This window comes from Zosterops lateralis (genome assembly GCF_965231275.1).
Source record: "Zosterops lateralis genome assembly, chromosome: 3".
NCBI lineage: Eukaryota > Metazoa > Chordata > Aves > Passeriformes > Zosteropidae > Zosterops > Zosterops lateralis.
Genome location: NC_139764.1, coordinates 8,288,575 through 8,305,044, shown reverse-complemented (window position 1 = coordinate 8,305,044; position 16,470 = coordinate 8,288,575). Strand labels below are relative to the sequence as shown.

The following is a 16,470-nucleotide window of genomic DNA, read 5'->3' as shown; positions in this document are numbered from 1 at the left end:
TTCTCTGAATTGCAGACCCCCAAAGCAAGCTGCAGCCAAGAGTGCAGAGTAATGGTTCCCCCTATTCCCTCCTGCTGGAATGCACCCTAAGAAGGACAAGACTTAAAATAATTTCAGAATATGCTCTCAACATTACACCAGGCACAAAAGGAGATGGGATTACTTGGGTCAAAAAAAGCATATACTCAATATTACACTTGAAAGCAAACCATCAAGTCTTAGGGAAGACAGCTGAATCTCATCCATCTTTTGTCTTCCACAAAATATTTAGCCTAAAATATTGCCTGTGGTTTTGTCCCTGCTAAATCTGAGATGCAAGAACCTAAGTCTTGCATCAGGCTAGAGCAGAGTATCAGTGACCTATTAAAACCAAGGACTGTGTTTATGGTGTCCTGTAATGTTTCTCCTGCCCACCCTCTGATACACAGGCATGAAGGATTTCTCCATTCCACAAAGTCTAGGGTTTAATAGCCTGAGAGGTTTTTCTATCCATTACTTCCCTAAATCTCTGGATATTTGAATAATTTACTTTGTTCATATTAAGAAAACACTGTATATAATTTTATTTGTAGAGTATCAAGTTGAAAACAGATATAAAACCAACAGAACATATAAACTTAATAGGAAATCCAACTAAAATAATAAAACAGTGCATTTTGCTGGATAGTTTAATTTCAGTATGATCTTCAATAAAAACCTTACTCCATTCAACCTGAATATTTTAGCCTTGTTATCATTTCTCTATTGTATTAAAGAATCCCAAATCACTTTAACATTCTAGTTAATAAATCCAGTAACACAACAAGTCTCTGTAGTAGTTCCCACTGCATGAATGCACATGGGCGATACTATATTTAATAAACATTTAACAAGTGTGAAAAGATTTGCACTAGGAATAAGCTGAACACAAACCCAAGTGAACTCTGAAATTACAGAGCTGCATTAACACAATGGCACATTTTATTTAAAGTGTAAATTCACATTTCTAGGTTAACCTTTGTGCCCAGGGAACTTCAAGTCATCACAGCACAATCAGCCAAACAACCCTAAATGCACATATCTGAACCTTCAATAGAAAAATCTGGCTTCTATTTCTTTAATCCAGTTTTATTAAGGAAGAAATTAAATTAGAAATAGAAGGGCTCCCCCTCCCATATTTACAGGCTGCAAACTATACTGCTTCCTCATCAGAAATTCTCGTTTCCTTGTCAAATTTTGTTCAGCTTTGTGACTATCAGCACCCTCACAGTTTGGTCAAAGGCCCCGCAGACACAGAGTCCCCTTTTGTCAGGGCTCCAGTCCAGGCTGGAGATGGGCTGTGTTGACAGAGTCACATTCTGCAGGAGGCTGACAGAGCCTGCCACCCCCATCTCGGATCCTTCTGAATCCTTCTTGGAGCGCTGGGCTGGGTACTCACTGCCAAGGAGAAAAGTAAAGCAAAGAACAAGCACTTAGAGAAATTGATTGATGCAAACACATCATCATCATCATCATCATCATCATCATCATCATCATCATCATCCTCTTTATTTCCTGCTCTACAGGTAAGGCAAATAAATGTCTTAAAAGTAATGAGTAATCATATCCAGATATAGCTACACTGTGGACTTTTAGTAGACATTTCATGGAAGAAAAAAGGAAGTAGGAAATTTTGAATCCTGACAGCCCCTCCCCTACAGCTCTTCATTTTTTAACTGGTCAGGTTTTACCACAGGCAGAAAAAAATTCATCAAAGCTATGCCTCTGAAACTTAATGCACCAACTTCATGGCATTTAGGACAGTTAAATTATTTTTCTATGTAATGTAAGAAAATGTGAACATAAGAATCATTAAGTCAAGGCTTTCAATATTCTCAGTTGTAACTGCTACCATATGAGAATTTTAAGAAACTCATTTTTCCCATTTATCACCTTGTTAATCAAGGAAATAATTAGATCTTCATTAAGACAACGAGGGCAGGATTCACCTGTGCTGTCACATTCTCTTAGGGATTAATTCAAGATTCCAGATCACTGAACTGACACTGAAATCACCCTTTTTTACTGCATCTGTAAGCAATAATTTTAACAATTTAATTTAATTTTAATTTAATTCTGAGGTTGGAAGCAGGACCCTACTTATCACTTTCAGAAAGATTCTTTGTTAAAACATTAGATGGTTGGTTTCTTACTCCTGGCTGGAGAAGTGATCACTTACTATTTCCAGAGGTGAAGGCTCCCAGACCCTCCACTCGTCATAAACACGTCTCTGTTCTGTGGCAGGTGCCGAACCTGCCAAATGGTAGATTTTTGTGCCTAAGAAAAAGAAACCAGCATTGGACAGAAGTCATTTGGGGATGAATTTCATAGGAAAGGACACATAATCTTAAAACAGAGATCACTTGTATGTAGAGAGACCAGCCTTCCCGCAGTGGATGGTTAATTTCACTGTATCTCACTGGTATTTCTTAAAAATCAGTATTTTCACTGGTATCTCTTAAAATCATTACTGGAAGGGAATATATTACAAACACTGTGCAAACACAACACACAGTCAACAACTCTAACCTCAGCCAGGGCACTAGGATCATCCAGCAACAGAAATCCCTTTCACTTAGGGAAAAACCCCAACACATCCTCTGACTTAATGCATATCTGTCTGCAAATGTCCACAAGGAAAAGCTTAAATGCACTAAATGGATAACAAATTCTATTTTCACACTTTATTATGAAATTATTTATAAATGAATAAATAAAAGTTATTGGTTTATTCTGTAAAAAAATTCTTTGATTCAGAATAAAGTACCTCCAACACCTCATCTGCTTTGAGTGATAGTATGGGAAAACCTAAGACATACTAAGTTGAAACAGCCTTTTCTAAAAAAAAGGAAGTTCTAAAGAGTTTCAACACAAAAGTGCCTTTTCTTGAATTATCACCAGATTTTGCTCACTAAACAAAAAAATCAAAACAAGTAAGTTTTATAAAGTAACCTGGGTATTTCTTATCTATCTGTACTACACCTGTAGGAATTTGACAGCATGAATTTAGAAAGTTTCTCTCTTATTAGGAAATTCTCAGTCTCCCCATACCTTCTCTGAAACAGAAGCAAAACCTTTGGTTGGATGCTGAGTCCTCATATCAAAAACATGGAATTTTCCCTCAAGTGATGTGGCCACCAGTTTATTCATATTTATATCTTTTCTGTCAAACTCCACGCTGCAAACCTGGATATAGAACAAGATAAAATCCAGTCTTGTCATTTAGCCACTGCTAAAAAAAAAATATGGGTGTTTTGTGATTTGTAAATATGTATTAATCATTGACTATTTCCACAATAACATCATCACCAAATAGGAAATAAACAAGTTCATCTGAAAACTGGAATTCACTGGAAAATACCCCATCCTATCCTGATCAAGAGTGTGAGGGGTACAACTTGCTGAATCTAAAGAAAATCACTCCTTGGTACAATCTCAGCAGAAACACCACATAGACAGAATCCTTTTAATTTCTCCATCCTACACACAGGAGCTGGAATGAAAAACACTTTCATGATTTCCTTACCCCATTCTTAATGTTGGTCTCCCATCGCAGTGACATGGTTTTCAAGTCAAACAGTTTAATGTCCCCATTGTCATATCCAGCACATACAACACGTTCCTCTTGATTGTAGGCATTACCTGGGCACAGAGAGGGAATTAGCCACAAAACACAGAACCTCTTCAGTCTGTAAATTTCAGAAGCCCCCGACCTGCAGCTTCAACTCATATTTACACAACAATGACAAGAAGTTACTGTTGGGATATTAATATGTGGTGAACTGGATGGTTTTCAAACCTGAAGGGTCTAGAAAAAATCTTGTGTAGGACACAAGCAGCTTTGTTCTCTCCAAAGAAAAATACAGAGCTTACATCAAGCCCTGCTGTTTTCTCTGATTAGGTCTTCAGCTTCAAGGGTCTTCCCTTAAATTAAATCCTTAGTGCTTGGTAGCTGGAACTACACTACAAGGGTGATGGGTTCCCTGTACATGCAACATTGACATTCCTTCAGGACCACACAGATGAATATCCTGTTTTTACATTCCTAGGCACATAAATAAAGCTTGCACGGCTTATCTGTGAAACCACAGAGTCATCAAATCATTTGGGTTGGGAAAAACCTTCAAGATGATCAAGTCTAACTAAAAATGGTGACCAAAAGTGATTAGGGAATGAGTCCAAAACCCAACTATCACAAACCCACAAAACTGGTTTATTTTGAAGAAAAAAAAAACTTCACACATAAATTTAACAGTGTAGAAAAGCAAAACCTGCTACTTATGCATCCATACAAAATAAAGTATTCCCTAACATCCTGAAATGCATTGATAATCATCAAAGCACAATCATATGAGAGGGAGGAATGGTCACAATCAGACCAATTACCAAATGCCACAGTCCAGCAGTCTCTTTTGCTCTCCCCCTGTACAGGTTCCATATTAGCCACAGGAGTGTCATTCTGCCTCGGGTCCCACACCTTCACAGTTCCTGGGAAAGAAAGACAAGAGATTCTGTGTTGGGAAAATGCACTGTCATACTGTGTTCATCTTCCCAGGAAAGCCCTTGGCTTTTCACCCTCATCATTCAAAAGACAGGAGCAACTCTTTCAATTCTAAAAAGCCTCACTGTGTTTTGTGGATGTAAAAAAGAACCACAAAACCAAACAGAAACAGAGTGGAAACATTTTGTTAAGGATGTATTTTCTCTAGCTGATATTTTGCATTTATTCTGGTTTGTGTTCCTTCTGCGACAACAGCACCTTTTGCTTATCTATGGCTTCTGGAAGAATTAGAGAAAATCCAAGCAAGACTCAAAAGACAGTGTACAAAGAACTAGTTACAACAGCTTGTAACTAGTTCAGATGGCAGACTGTGCCCTGCCATCAAGAGCTTTGCAGGCTCAGAGGAACTGGAAAGACTTGCAGAGTTCACTAACTCACCATCTCGACTGCCAGTCACAATTTCTGGTGCACCTTCCCCAATTCCTAAGCCACCTACACCATCTATACTGTTTATGATTTCCTTATGACCTTTCACAGAATACACTGGTAATTCAGGAGCTTCTAAATTCCTAGGCAAGAAAGAAAAAGAACAGAAAACATGGCAATTTTTCCTTGACACTCAGGATTTGTATAAAAATGAAAGGAAACTTGAGCACAAATCATAGAAGCTCAGATTAACAGTGAGAACAAATATGGATTTCACCACTAAGAACCAAGAGTCTTTGTTTGAGTCCTTCTTTGGCTACTGCTTTAAACTGCTCCAAAAGGTTTTGCTCTGTTCTGGACCTCCCTGTTTGTAAAAGAAGTTGTGGCATTCGCCACAGCAACCACTCAGACCCAGCTTTTAAGCTGGGCTCAAAAATGAGTCACACAGATCAGAATACTCCCAATTAGCTTTACTTTCAGTAGGTCTATAAAATAACTGATCATTGATCCCCACCTAGCTCTGACTGCTGCTCTTTAACTTCAGGTGAACACTGTATCCAGCCATGAGTTTCATGGTTCTTTCCCACTGATTCCCATTCTTTGAGAATCCTTCTGAATTTTATTTTACATTTCAGCTAGTAACTGTTCCATGTAATTCTTGCTACTCCAATGAGAACTAGTAGTTCCTCGACACAGGGCAATATAATAATGATGATAATAAACAATCCCCTTTTGACACTACTACTTTATTTGATCCTAAATTTACCTAGACATTAATTACACAAATAATCCAGAGATCTAGAAGAAATACTTGAAGTTTCAAGATTAAAATATATTCATTTAATCTAGACATGAAATTTAGGTTGAACACAACCTCTTGTTTGTACTCATGCAGCCATTCCAAAGCCTATTTTCAGAGGACAACCTCACAGAACTTTTAATAGGTTTTTGCAGCTGCACACAGAAGGTGGGAGTGAAGCAGCACAGTGCAGAATTCTGTGTTGTTTCTACAAAAAAACAGGCACGGTCCAAAAGCAGTAGCCAGCAAAGCCTGCACCGCGTCCCAACCACAGGCAGCATGGAGAGCAGCTCATGGAAAAGTGACAGAAACTTCTGCTCAGACACACAACATCAAGTGAAAACGCTTCCCATAGCTGTGCTTACCAGATGTTGAGGTTTCCATCGAAATCTCCTGTGGCTAAGTATCTTTGCTGCAGAGACGTAGCACCGAAAGTTCCACATTTTATGGGTTTGGGCTTTTCGATCTTTTAAAGGAAGGAAATGTTTGTTGTCAGCGTGGGGAAAAGGCAAAACCACCCACAGACCGAGCGGTTCCCAGGAGTGCACAGGGGCAAGTGTCAGTGAAACATACATGGGATATGTGGTGCAAAACGCTATCAAAATGCTATTGAAGGTGAGCTACGCTTTAAGTTTAGTCCTTGTGCAAAAAAAACCACCCCAATTTACTGGTCTTGAAGAGGAACACTTTGCCTGTGGCCTGGCAGGGCCTTGTGCGCCTGAGGAACCAGCCCGCCTCAGGAGCAGCAAAAGGTCAATCTGAGGGAAAAAAACAACTAAACAAAAAAGGAAATAACCAACCAACTAAAAAAAAAAAAAACCCAAAAACAATCCAAAGCCAAACAAAAAAAACAAAACAAAACAAAACAAAACAAAACAAAACAAAAAAAACAAAAAAAAAAAAAAAAAAAACCCACGAACAAACAAACAAACGAACGTAAAAACGTCCCCAAAAAAGCCCAATACGGGCGGAAACCAGAATCCCAGTAACGCAACGCATGAAAATAACATAGAAAACACAGCAGTAAACAAAATCACAGCCTCAATCAGGTTGAAAAAGACCTCTGAGACCGCCGAGTCCGAGCTAGGACCGACCCTGACAACCAAACCACGGCACCGAGAGCCAAATTCAGCCTTTCCTCAAACATCCCCAGGGACGGCGACTCCACCGCCTCCCCGGGCAGCCCATTCCGGTGTCTCATCCCCTTTTCTGTGGGGAAAATCTCCCTAATGTCGAATCCAAACCTCCCCTGGTGGAGCTCAAGTCTATGTCTCAGTTCCCAGGAGAAGAGGCAGATCCCCCACTTGGCTAAAATCCTCCGGGGAGCTGTGGAGAGCGATGAGGTGACCCCTCACTAAGAAAGGACCGGGTATCACTGGACCGGCACACGGAACACGCAAACCAGCTCCCGTTTCAATCCCCGGTCTCCCGGGGCCGCGCTCACCTCCCGCAGCAGCTGCAGGCGGGCTCCGTGCAGCTCGTACAGCTGGATGACGCCGGTGCCGCGGGCGGCGCTGCCCAGGCACAGCACCCGGGCGCTGCGGGGCACCCACTTGCAGTCGAACACGGTGTAGCTCAGCGCCTGCTGGACGTGCGACACCACCTGCGGCCGCTCCGCGCCCACGGCCGCCGACATCCCGCCCCGCCCGGCCCGGCCCGGCCCCGCCGGAAGCGCCGCCCGGCCCCTTCCGCCGGCAGCGGCACCACGTGTGTTCCCCGGCGGACATGGACACGGGCACGGGCACGGACACCGGGGCGGCGGGCGGCGGCTTCACCAGCGTCCTGTCCCGGCGGAGCCGCAGGAAGCGGCGGGCGGGCGGCGAGGAGCCGGCGGCGGCGGGAGCTGCCATGGACACGGCGGAGCCGCGGCCCAGCAAGCGGCCGGCCTTCCCGCCCCTGGCCGCGGAGGCGCTGGGGGTGAGCGGGGCCGGGGGGGAGCGGGGTGGGGAAATGCTGCCTCCTCCGGGTCCCCGGTGTCCCCTCCTCACGGCCCGCCCTGTGTCACTCCCTCTGTCCCCTCTGTCCCCTCCTCACGGCCCGCCCTGTGTCACCCCCTCTGTCCCCTCCTCACGGCCCGCTCTGTGTCTCGCCCCCGGCAGGTTGGGAAAGGGGAGCTGAGGAAGATCCCCGTTCCGGCCAACAGGTACACGCCGCTTAAGGAGAACTGGATGAAGATATTCACGCCCATCGTGGAGCATCTGCAGCTTCAGATCAGGTTCAATTTGAAAACGAGGAATGTTGAGATCAAGGTAAGGGGAGCGACTTTTTCTGCCTTCCGCGGTAACTGAGGAGGAGGAGAGGTTTGTGTGCAGTATCTGAAGGGGCCTCCAAGGAAGCCAGAGAAGGCTCTTTGTCAGGAACTGTAGTCACAGGACAAACAGTTATGTGTACAAATTGAAAGAGGGGAAGTTTAGTTTAGTTGTTAGCAATATTTATTTGTTTTACTGTGAGAGTGGTGAGATGCTGTAAGAGGTTTCCCAGGGCTGGCCCAGCCCTGGCAGTGTTCAGAACCAGGCTGGATAAAGCCTTGAGCAGCCTCGTTTAGTGACAGGTGTCCCTGCCCATGGCAGGGGACAAGATGATCTTACTCCAACCCCTTACCTTGCTATGATTTTACCTCCTGAAAAGCACAGCCTCTCCTCATGGGTGTTCTTGGTTCACAAATTAAAGACTAGGGAAGTTGTAAATCCCATATAAATGCTTGGAAAAATGGAAACTGTGTGCTGTCACCTCCCCAGGGATCCAATCTGGCAATTATTGCTTAGAACAAGTAGTCACTGCAAGTAAATTACAAAAACACAAATCTGTTCCAGAAGGAGCCAGCAGAAGCTGGGGGAGTGTTCAATTTTTGTTGCAGAAAGTTATGTACTGCAGCATTAAGGATTTTTTCATCTCTGTCTTAGATACGATTTTGTAATTCAATGTTTTCCAGCTGTTTAAGGTTACCAAATACTTACCTGACAGTAAACAGTATCTTTTAAGGGGGCACTGAATCTTCTAGTGCCTTTGTTTGTGGCAGATGATAAGGGCCTATAGTGGAATAGCATGTGATTTTTCTTTAACGGGTTGCACTGGAACATCTTAGGGCACAGACACCAGTATAAACCTGTCAATCTTGCAGATGCTCATTCTTTGACTTTATTCCTCCTGAGGAATGTTCACACCAGGAGTTTTTAAGGGCATATCCAAAGTTTTGATGTATGACTCATTGTATTAGCAGTACTGACATATGAGATCTTCCAACGTAATAGTGAAAATACAGACAACAACAGGAATTTTGCTTCCTAACCATGAAATGTTATCACAAGTTTGATGGCAGAAACCGGAGGAAAGGTGACAGAATTATCCCTTATTTACACTTCCTAGAAATAACTTCAGGGGAAAGGTAGGGAGGAGCAGGAACTCCTGCAGTTTCACTCAATAACTGTGCAGGAGAAAACCCTGGGATTTTAACACCACTTTTTTGATACGAAATTATGTCTGTTTCATTTTTAATCAAGCTGATTTCATTTTGCCCATATCCATCATGAATATAAAACTTTGAAATGAGTTTCAGTCACCTGCTAAGACATCTTTAGAATATTGTCATTAGAATAACTCTCCTGCCATCACCATCCTGCTATTTTTTTTCTGCTGTTTGCTGTTGCAGTTTAGTTTGTGTTGGTTTTGGGTTTTCTCCACCCAAAGGCTTCTCCTCAGTCAGTGGTGGTGTGGATTTTCAGCAGCTTTTCTCTTCTCTCCCCTCCAAGCACAGGCTGAATTTTTAAGTGCTGTTCCTAACTTGCCTGGTCTTAATTTGCAAACACAACTTCTTGTCTTGCAGACTTGTCAAGAGACAAAGGACCTCAGTGCTCTGACGAAAGCAGCTGATTTTGTGAAAGCCTTCATACTTGGATTTCAAGTAGAGGTGAGTCTCCCAACAACCAGACTGTGAGACTGCTCCAGTTTGCTGATCTGTCCCTGGCCTCTCTGCAAATTACAGTAAGAAAGAAAGAAAGAAAAATCCTTAGGTGGTTTTCTAGAAATTGTGACTGGAGTAGACAGCCAGTTTCTTAAGCTAATGCTGGATTAAAAAGTAGCCTTCAAACAGCACATAAACAGAGGACATAGGTTATGTAAGACAAGCATGAAGCAATTCTGTGTCTCTGAGGTACTCTGCACAGGTAAAGACTGCTCATTTTTCTTAAGCCCAAGCTTTCTTGGCACCTGGGCATGCTGCTGGCTCGTGTTCAGTCAGCTGAAGCCCCAGGTCCCTTTCTGCCTGGCTGCTGTCCTGCCACTCTGTCCCCAGCCTGTAGCACTGCAGGGGAGTGTTGTGGCCAAAGTGACCAGAGCACGTGAACTTATTAAATTCCTAATAATGGATTTGGCCCCTCTGTCCAGCCTGTCCATGTCTCTCCTCTGCAGAGCCTTCCTACCCTCCAACAGATCAACACTTGCAGCTTGGTGTCATCTGCAAGCTGGATTCAGTCCCCTCATCCAGATAATCAGCAGACACTAAATAGGACTGGAGAAAACAAACCCACTGTTTTCAGTGTTGTAGGGGCTGCTCTGGATTCACCAGCACTGGGGAGGCAATCCAGGGGCATCCAAACCTGTGTGGGGTTCTCTAGATGGAAATACTTGTATTGCTGTTGAAGAAATTATTCTTTTAACGTTTAGCTGTTATTTGCTAGGTTATGTGTATAGAGAACTGCAGTTTTCAACAGTACTAAAACAAAATAACTGCTAATAACAGATCTCCTGCTCTTTCAGGATGCCCTTGCTCTCATCAGATTAGATGATCTTTTTCTAGAGTCATTTGAAGTTACAGATGGTGAGTATTCAAGAAGTCATCAAGTGTGCATCCTGTTAGTATGGGTTTGGTTTTTTTCTTCCCCCCTGCTCCACTTGTATCATTTGTCCTCAAGGATCAGGGAAGCCAGAAACATCTAATTTTATGTAGTACTGGCACTCCTTGGAGTCCCCTGTGGAGCAGGATCTGAACCCATTCTACTTCATTTCTACCTGTGTTAACTTGGTGCACTTTGACTCCATTTCCTCCACATGAAGTGCAGTGCCTTCCTCTGCAGTTCTGAAGGAGACTTTCACATGCCAGAAACCCTGGATGCATCAGCACAGGATGCAGTGTGCACTGCTAGTCCAAAAAAAAAGCTGAAATCCAGATGGATCTGTGCTGACCACTGAAGTTGCTTTTGTAGTGCTTGGCATGAGTTGTTTCCAGCAACTTGACCAAGAGAAACATTAACAGGAATACACACCACTGCTGCTACCCTGAGCATGCTGTTTTCATTTCAGTCAAACCTTTGAAAGGAGATCACCTGTCCAGAGCAATAGGGAGAATAGCAGGGAAAGGTGGGAAAACCAAATTCACCATAGAAAACGTGACCAGGACACGCATCGTTCTTGCTGACGCGTAAGTACAGACTGACTTCCTTCCTCCTGGGCAAAGCACAGCCCCTCAGCTAACCCAGGTCCTCTGCCAGGAACTAAGAGAACTTAAATTTTATGAAGCTGTTGTAGAGTAGTAGTAAGAAAAAAATATTTAAGAGGATATTTTAACGAACACAAGTTATTTGACCTTTTGTTACGAGAATGACAGTGTCACCAGTGTCACCTAGAGATCAGTCATTCCCCACAACTTAAGAATTCTTACTTATGAATAATCAAAATTGAACTCACCAACACAGCAACATTTTCCTCTGAAAGCTGCTTCACTGTTAAATTTGCAAATTGTAAAAATCTATTTTAAAAGGATTTAGAAGAGCACGGGTCTTACCTTGCAGATTGGTTGGGGTTTTTTTGTTTACAAGTGTAGAAAAGAAACTAGTACACTGATACAAAATTCCACATTTCTCTCTAACCTCCAGTTCTTTGTTATTTCTAATTTAACTACTGCTACTTTGCTTTTTACAGAAAAATTCATATTTTGGGATCTTTTCAGAACATTAAAATGGCACGAACAGCAATTTGCAATCTAATTTTAGGTAAGTCCTCTTATCTAATCTTCACTACATATAGATCTTGCAGTTTGAGAAACTGCTTTGTGGCTCTTACCCTCCTCCCTGTCCTGTCCACACCTACATTTGGAGCAAAGAGCTTGCTGGCAGTTGACTTGCTGCTCTTAAGAGAAAAATCTGGGGGAGAAGCATGGAATCCAGGACTGGATTTCTGGCTCCAAAACCCTTGCCACATTGCTGAAAGATGTTCTGCTTTTTGATTTAGCTGCAGCTTTCCCCAAGGCCTCTCAAAAGCCAAAGAGAGCAACTCACTCTTAAAGCAGAAGTTGAGCTCTGCGCTTACAGTGAGACAGAGTGACTGACCTTGACTATCCTTTTCATCCTTTGGCTTAGTTCTCTACTTTCAACACAGGTGTGAGCACAACACATGCATATTTGTGACAGATTACCTCATTTCCTGACTAGATTTGTGCCTTCTTCTGCAGGAAGTCCTCCATCCAAAGTCTATGGCAATATCAGGGCAGTGGCCAGTAGAGCAGCTGAGAGGTTCTGAGCTGCACCACCAAGGACTGGGGCTGGAATTCCACATTCCTGGACACAGGAGAAGCCTAGAGCTACAGAAGCCATCAGTTTTCTGCTGGATTTGGAAGCCCAGAAGAAAACCAGGACTGTTTGTGGACATGTGGTCTGATTTGAACATACCTGATGTTTCTGTTTAGTCATTAAAAAGTATTTTAAATTGTGTCTATATCAAAAATCCATGATTTTACTTGAACAGCCTCAAACAAAAACCTGCTTCATTATGGATTTTCTGAACATCAGACTTCAGAGGCTGCTTCTTCAGAAAGCCTTGGTGTTCAATGTTCTGAGCCTTAAAGGAATTGGCAGAGTTAAGCATCTATAACCACACATCATGGTTAAGTATCTTCCTGAAAAAAGGAAGAGTCAACTGGAATGAGGAGTTCAAGGACAGGCTGTCCACTGAGTCACTGCTGCTGCTGCTGGAACAATGCATCACATGAAAAAAGTAAAATGAAGAGGTAAATAACATCTTTAAACTGAATCCTGAATCTGCACATATATAGATTTCTTAGTTCCTAAAAATGATCTGTAAGGACACCCTAATGAAGCCAAGAGGCATCAGGTTAAGTACTTTCTACCAAGTGTCAGGTCCTGTGTGTCTCTTCTTTAAAATGTTACATAAGTAGCAAAATGAAACAAAAGGAGGGGAAGAAATTAGAGTGACCCAGTGCCAGTATGATTTAAAAATGGACTCTCTTCTCCTACACCTGCCAGGAAACCTTCTGCAAAGTGGCTTGCAAAATAATTAAGTTCAGGCTTGGGAATGAAAACAAACTGCAGTGAGATTATCAAACACTCAAGCAAATTGAGTAAGCATTTAGGTCAATATCCAAGTTTCCAGAATAGCACTTCACAGTATGCAGCCAAACTGATTCAGACCTTCAGCTGTCAGAGATTAAAGACTTGCTGGAGTTAGCTCAGCAGACAGAGTTTGCAGTCTGAGCTGTACAGGGGACAGTGGGCACATTCTGAGCAGCTCCAGGTGCTCCTGGTCACTGTAGTCTGTTCCTTGGCTGCTTGTCATTTATTTCAATTAGTTTGACAGGTAAGGGAGAGTGAGGCAAGAGCACACAAAATCCATGTTTATCCTAAATTCGGTGCATACAGACACTGACCCAAAGCAGCAGGAAGGAGAGGGCAGCACCCAGAAAATCCAAACTCCTGCAGACCAGAGAGCAGAGCTGCTGTGAAGGGCACACCTGTGCAAGGAGGGCTGCTGGCATCAGCACAAAGCTCAGACTTGTTCTGAGACAGGGACTGCTTTTTATTTTCCACCTACATTAATGGTAGGGTGGGTGGGTGTGGTTTTTAAACCACTCTCTGCAGGAATTTCAAACAAAGTATGTTATCCACTGTGAACATTTAGCAAAGATAACCAGATGTGCCTTTAAACCACCTCAACATGTCTTGAAACACTAAAGTGAACCCTGGAAGTGTTCAGCAGACTGCACCCTGTGGAGTTTTTCAGTAAATCTTAATAATCGAGGAGTGGACAAAAATTATGAACAAGTTTTCAGAGCAAGATGCAGAGCTGCTTTAAGGTGAACAGGAAAGGTACTGAGCACCCCAGCCAAGGTTCAAATATTTTATTTTGTATTCATACAGTATGAAGGTTCTTATAGTTCCCACAATATATGATGTAGCATGCAGAGGAAAAACTAAACATTCAACATAAATCATTTTTCCCCACACAAACTGAAAAAAAAAAAAATAACCTCATCCCTCCCCTTCCAGTCCCCCTAAGGAAATAACATTAGCACTAATTTCTATAATGCCAGCCAAGATATGCACAAGCAAGAAAAACTGAAAGCATTTGCTAAAATGTTTGTAACAAATACTTATGTACAAAAAATTCACAAAAGACTAATTCCCCCTTGAAGCAGAGCACATGGCAGTTGACACTGGAACAGATACAACCACTGGCTGGGATTATAAACCACGTACTGATCCAGAGGAAGAAAAAAGTTAACATGTAGTGGAGATTTTTTTCTTGTTTTGAACATGAACATTTACCAAAGTTTGGCAACATTATCTTTTTAATTATGCAAATTATGTAAACAAGAGGAACATTTCAAATCGATCTACATGCAAAACTTCATGTCATGCAAGGACACTAAGCACCTGGATTTCTCTCTCACAGACAGAGCCCATGATGTGCAGCACTCAGTTGAAGGAACAGCTATGGCAGACAGGTGCTCGACTGAAGAGGTTCAGACAACCTGCACTTTTCCACTGCTCATTATAAAACAATTTTTTATTTTATTTTTAAATAGAAAAACTACTATACAGGAAAGATGTACTGTCCTAAAAAAATCTAGCAAATGTTTTTCTTCCAGCCAATAGTACCACTGCAGAAAAGGGAAGGGATGATATAAAGTTGTAAAACATGGCTCGCTACTTTTATATCACACAAATAGATCAAGTTACCTTCCATTACAAATTATGATATGGACAAATCTAGAAAAGAAAAAAAAAATTCTCCAGGAAAAGGACTGGAGAACTGCAAGAGGTATAAATTTAGATAGTGTGAAGTTTTCCTCCTCTATGGCATAGGTTAACAAGATTTCCCCCCTGTATGAATCATATATACATATATATATATAAAATATTACCAGTTATTTAGCTACCTGTGGTATTTTTAAATGCAAGGGGGAAAACTATCATGGGTGAAACAACAGAATTTAAGTGGCAAGGACATTTTATAATCTAAGTACTGTATAAAATAAAATAGATGGGAATCCTGCACAGTTATGTTGATCCTAATTTCATTAAGCTAAGCACAAGAGAAAAATCATGAATGCACCCACCACCTTAAGCAGCTGTATCTAAACTGAACCCAGAACAGCAGAGTTGCCTTGGCTTCATGACAGCTGTAACTGCTCCCAATTCCTGGGTGAAGGAATCTAACAGCCATCAAAGCATTCCAAAGTCACTATATGCACACGAGGACTAGTTCTTGGCAGTAGCATTAAACTATATTCTCATATTAAGTAGAACTGTACTAAGTTATTTAGCAAAGAGACACAGTCCCTGGTAATATATTAACAGGTATAAATAAACGTAGTCTCCCGTGTTACAAAAAAAAAAAAAAAAAAGTAATTAAGGTGATTTAATAAGAAGCAATGCTTTGTCAGCCATTCAATATATAGAAACATCTGAACAGTCACAGGAAAAGGAAAAGAGTTGACCTAAGACCCAGTTAAAATTTTACATTCTTCTACTATATATATAAAACTGTGTGAAATAAAAGTAAGGATGTATATCCATATATTGAACTGTTAATATTCTGCTTGGCACTTTGTACTCTAGTTTTGTTTCTGAATCAAGTATATTAAATTAAAGCCCACCTAGCTACTACATATAGAAAGCTACATATATATCTATATATAAATACACACATATATATATATAGATAGATATTTCCTTGTTATAAAAGATGAAGAAAAATAAATTAAAAAGCCAACCCCTTCCCTTTCTCCACCACACTGATATGCTCTTTCCATCTTTGCTGTCCTTCAGACTTTAAAGTGCTACACTGAGTTATTGAGAGAATCAAAGTTCAATAACACTTAGTTGGCTTCATGAGGCTCATGTTGGAAAATGTGGCTTCACAGAGAAAAATACTTCCATTTAAATACACAGAGAGCATTGCTGGACGTCTGGAGCAGATCTTCAGAGATGGAGAAGAAAGCAAAAGTGTTGGGTGGTGCCCTACAGAGTCACACATCTACGACCATCTTTTTGTGGATATCTAGGCCTCCTACAACCTGGGAGAAAAATAAGGTTCAGAAAGATGAGAATTAAAAGTTAGCAAGGTTTAAAAGAACACATTCAATAGATGCACTGAGGTCAATCACAAAGGCAGTACTTCCCTGGCATCCCCAAACTCATTTACATTTTACCAGTACTGTGAGAGATGAAATTAATTATGTACAAATAAAGGTAGTTCTATGTTAGTACAATTCATATGCTCAAAGGCCTGAAAACAAGTGCAAATAACAGCATTTTGGCATTCCTCTCCATCTCATATTATGACCTTATAATATACCTGTACATTTTAAATAAAATGGTGACTTCTAAAACACCCTATGTAACTGTGAACCTTCCCAGGAAAAGGAAAGGGCCTTTAGGAACAGCAGCAGGATTTCTGACAGAACTGCACACACCTAGGAAAGCATCACCAG

The 16,470-nt window shown here is 41.6% G+C and overlaps 3 protein-coding genes across 4 annotated transcripts in view; 1 reads left to right on the top strand and 2 right to left on the bottom strand.

Annotated features, from left to right (window-relative positions):
* Nucleotides 1-555: 555 nt before the first annotated feature.
* On the bottom strand, nucleotides 556-7,389 carry DNAAF10 (dynein axonemal assembly factor 10). The gene is made up of 8 exons (XM_083856190.1): nucleotides 7,189-7,389; nucleotides 6,110-6,210; nucleotides 4,958-5,088; nucleotides 4,405-4,506; nucleotides 3,545-3,660; nucleotides 3,070-3,204; nucleotides 2,198-2,295; nucleotides 556-1,416 (listed from the first exon to the last, which is right to left on the bottom strand). The coding sequence occupies exons 1-8, from the start codon at nucleotides 7,378-7,380 to the stop codon at nucleotides 1,209-1,211; spliced, it is 1,083 nt and encodes a 360-aa protein (XP_083712316.1). The 5' UTR covers nucleotides 7,381-7,389; the 3' UTR covers nucleotides 556-1,208.
* Nucleotides 7,390-7,469: 80 nt separating this feature from the next.
* On the top strand, nucleotides 7,470-15,405 carry PNO1 (partner of NOB1 homolog; the record flags this gene model as incomplete). Its single annotated transcript, XM_083856161.1, has 7 exons — nucleotides 7,470-7,661; nucleotides 7,844-7,993; nucleotides 9,568-9,651; nucleotides 10,500-10,560; nucleotides 11,043-11,160; nucleotides 11,661-11,731; nucleotides 12,190-15,405. The coding sequence occupies 7 exons, from the start codon at nucleotides 7,470-7,472 to the stop codon at nucleotides 12,255-12,257; spliced, it is 744 nt and encodes a 247-aa protein (XP_083712287.1). The 3' UTR covers nucleotides 12,258-15,405.
* PPP3R1 (protein phosphatase 3 regulatory subunit B, alpha) overlaps nucleotides 14,509-16,470 on the bottom strand; it is a 38,651-nt gene continuing 36,689 nt past the window's right edge. For both annotated transcript variants that reach the window (XM_083857445.1, XM_083857446.1), the window contains exon 6: nucleotides 14,509-16,053. In XM_083857445.1, coding sequence (XP_083713571.1) covers nucleotides 16,006-16,053 — 48 coding nt within the window. In that variant the 3' untranslated portion in view covers nucleotides 14,509-16,005. The remainder of the gene's footprint in view (nucleotides 16,054-16,470) is intronic.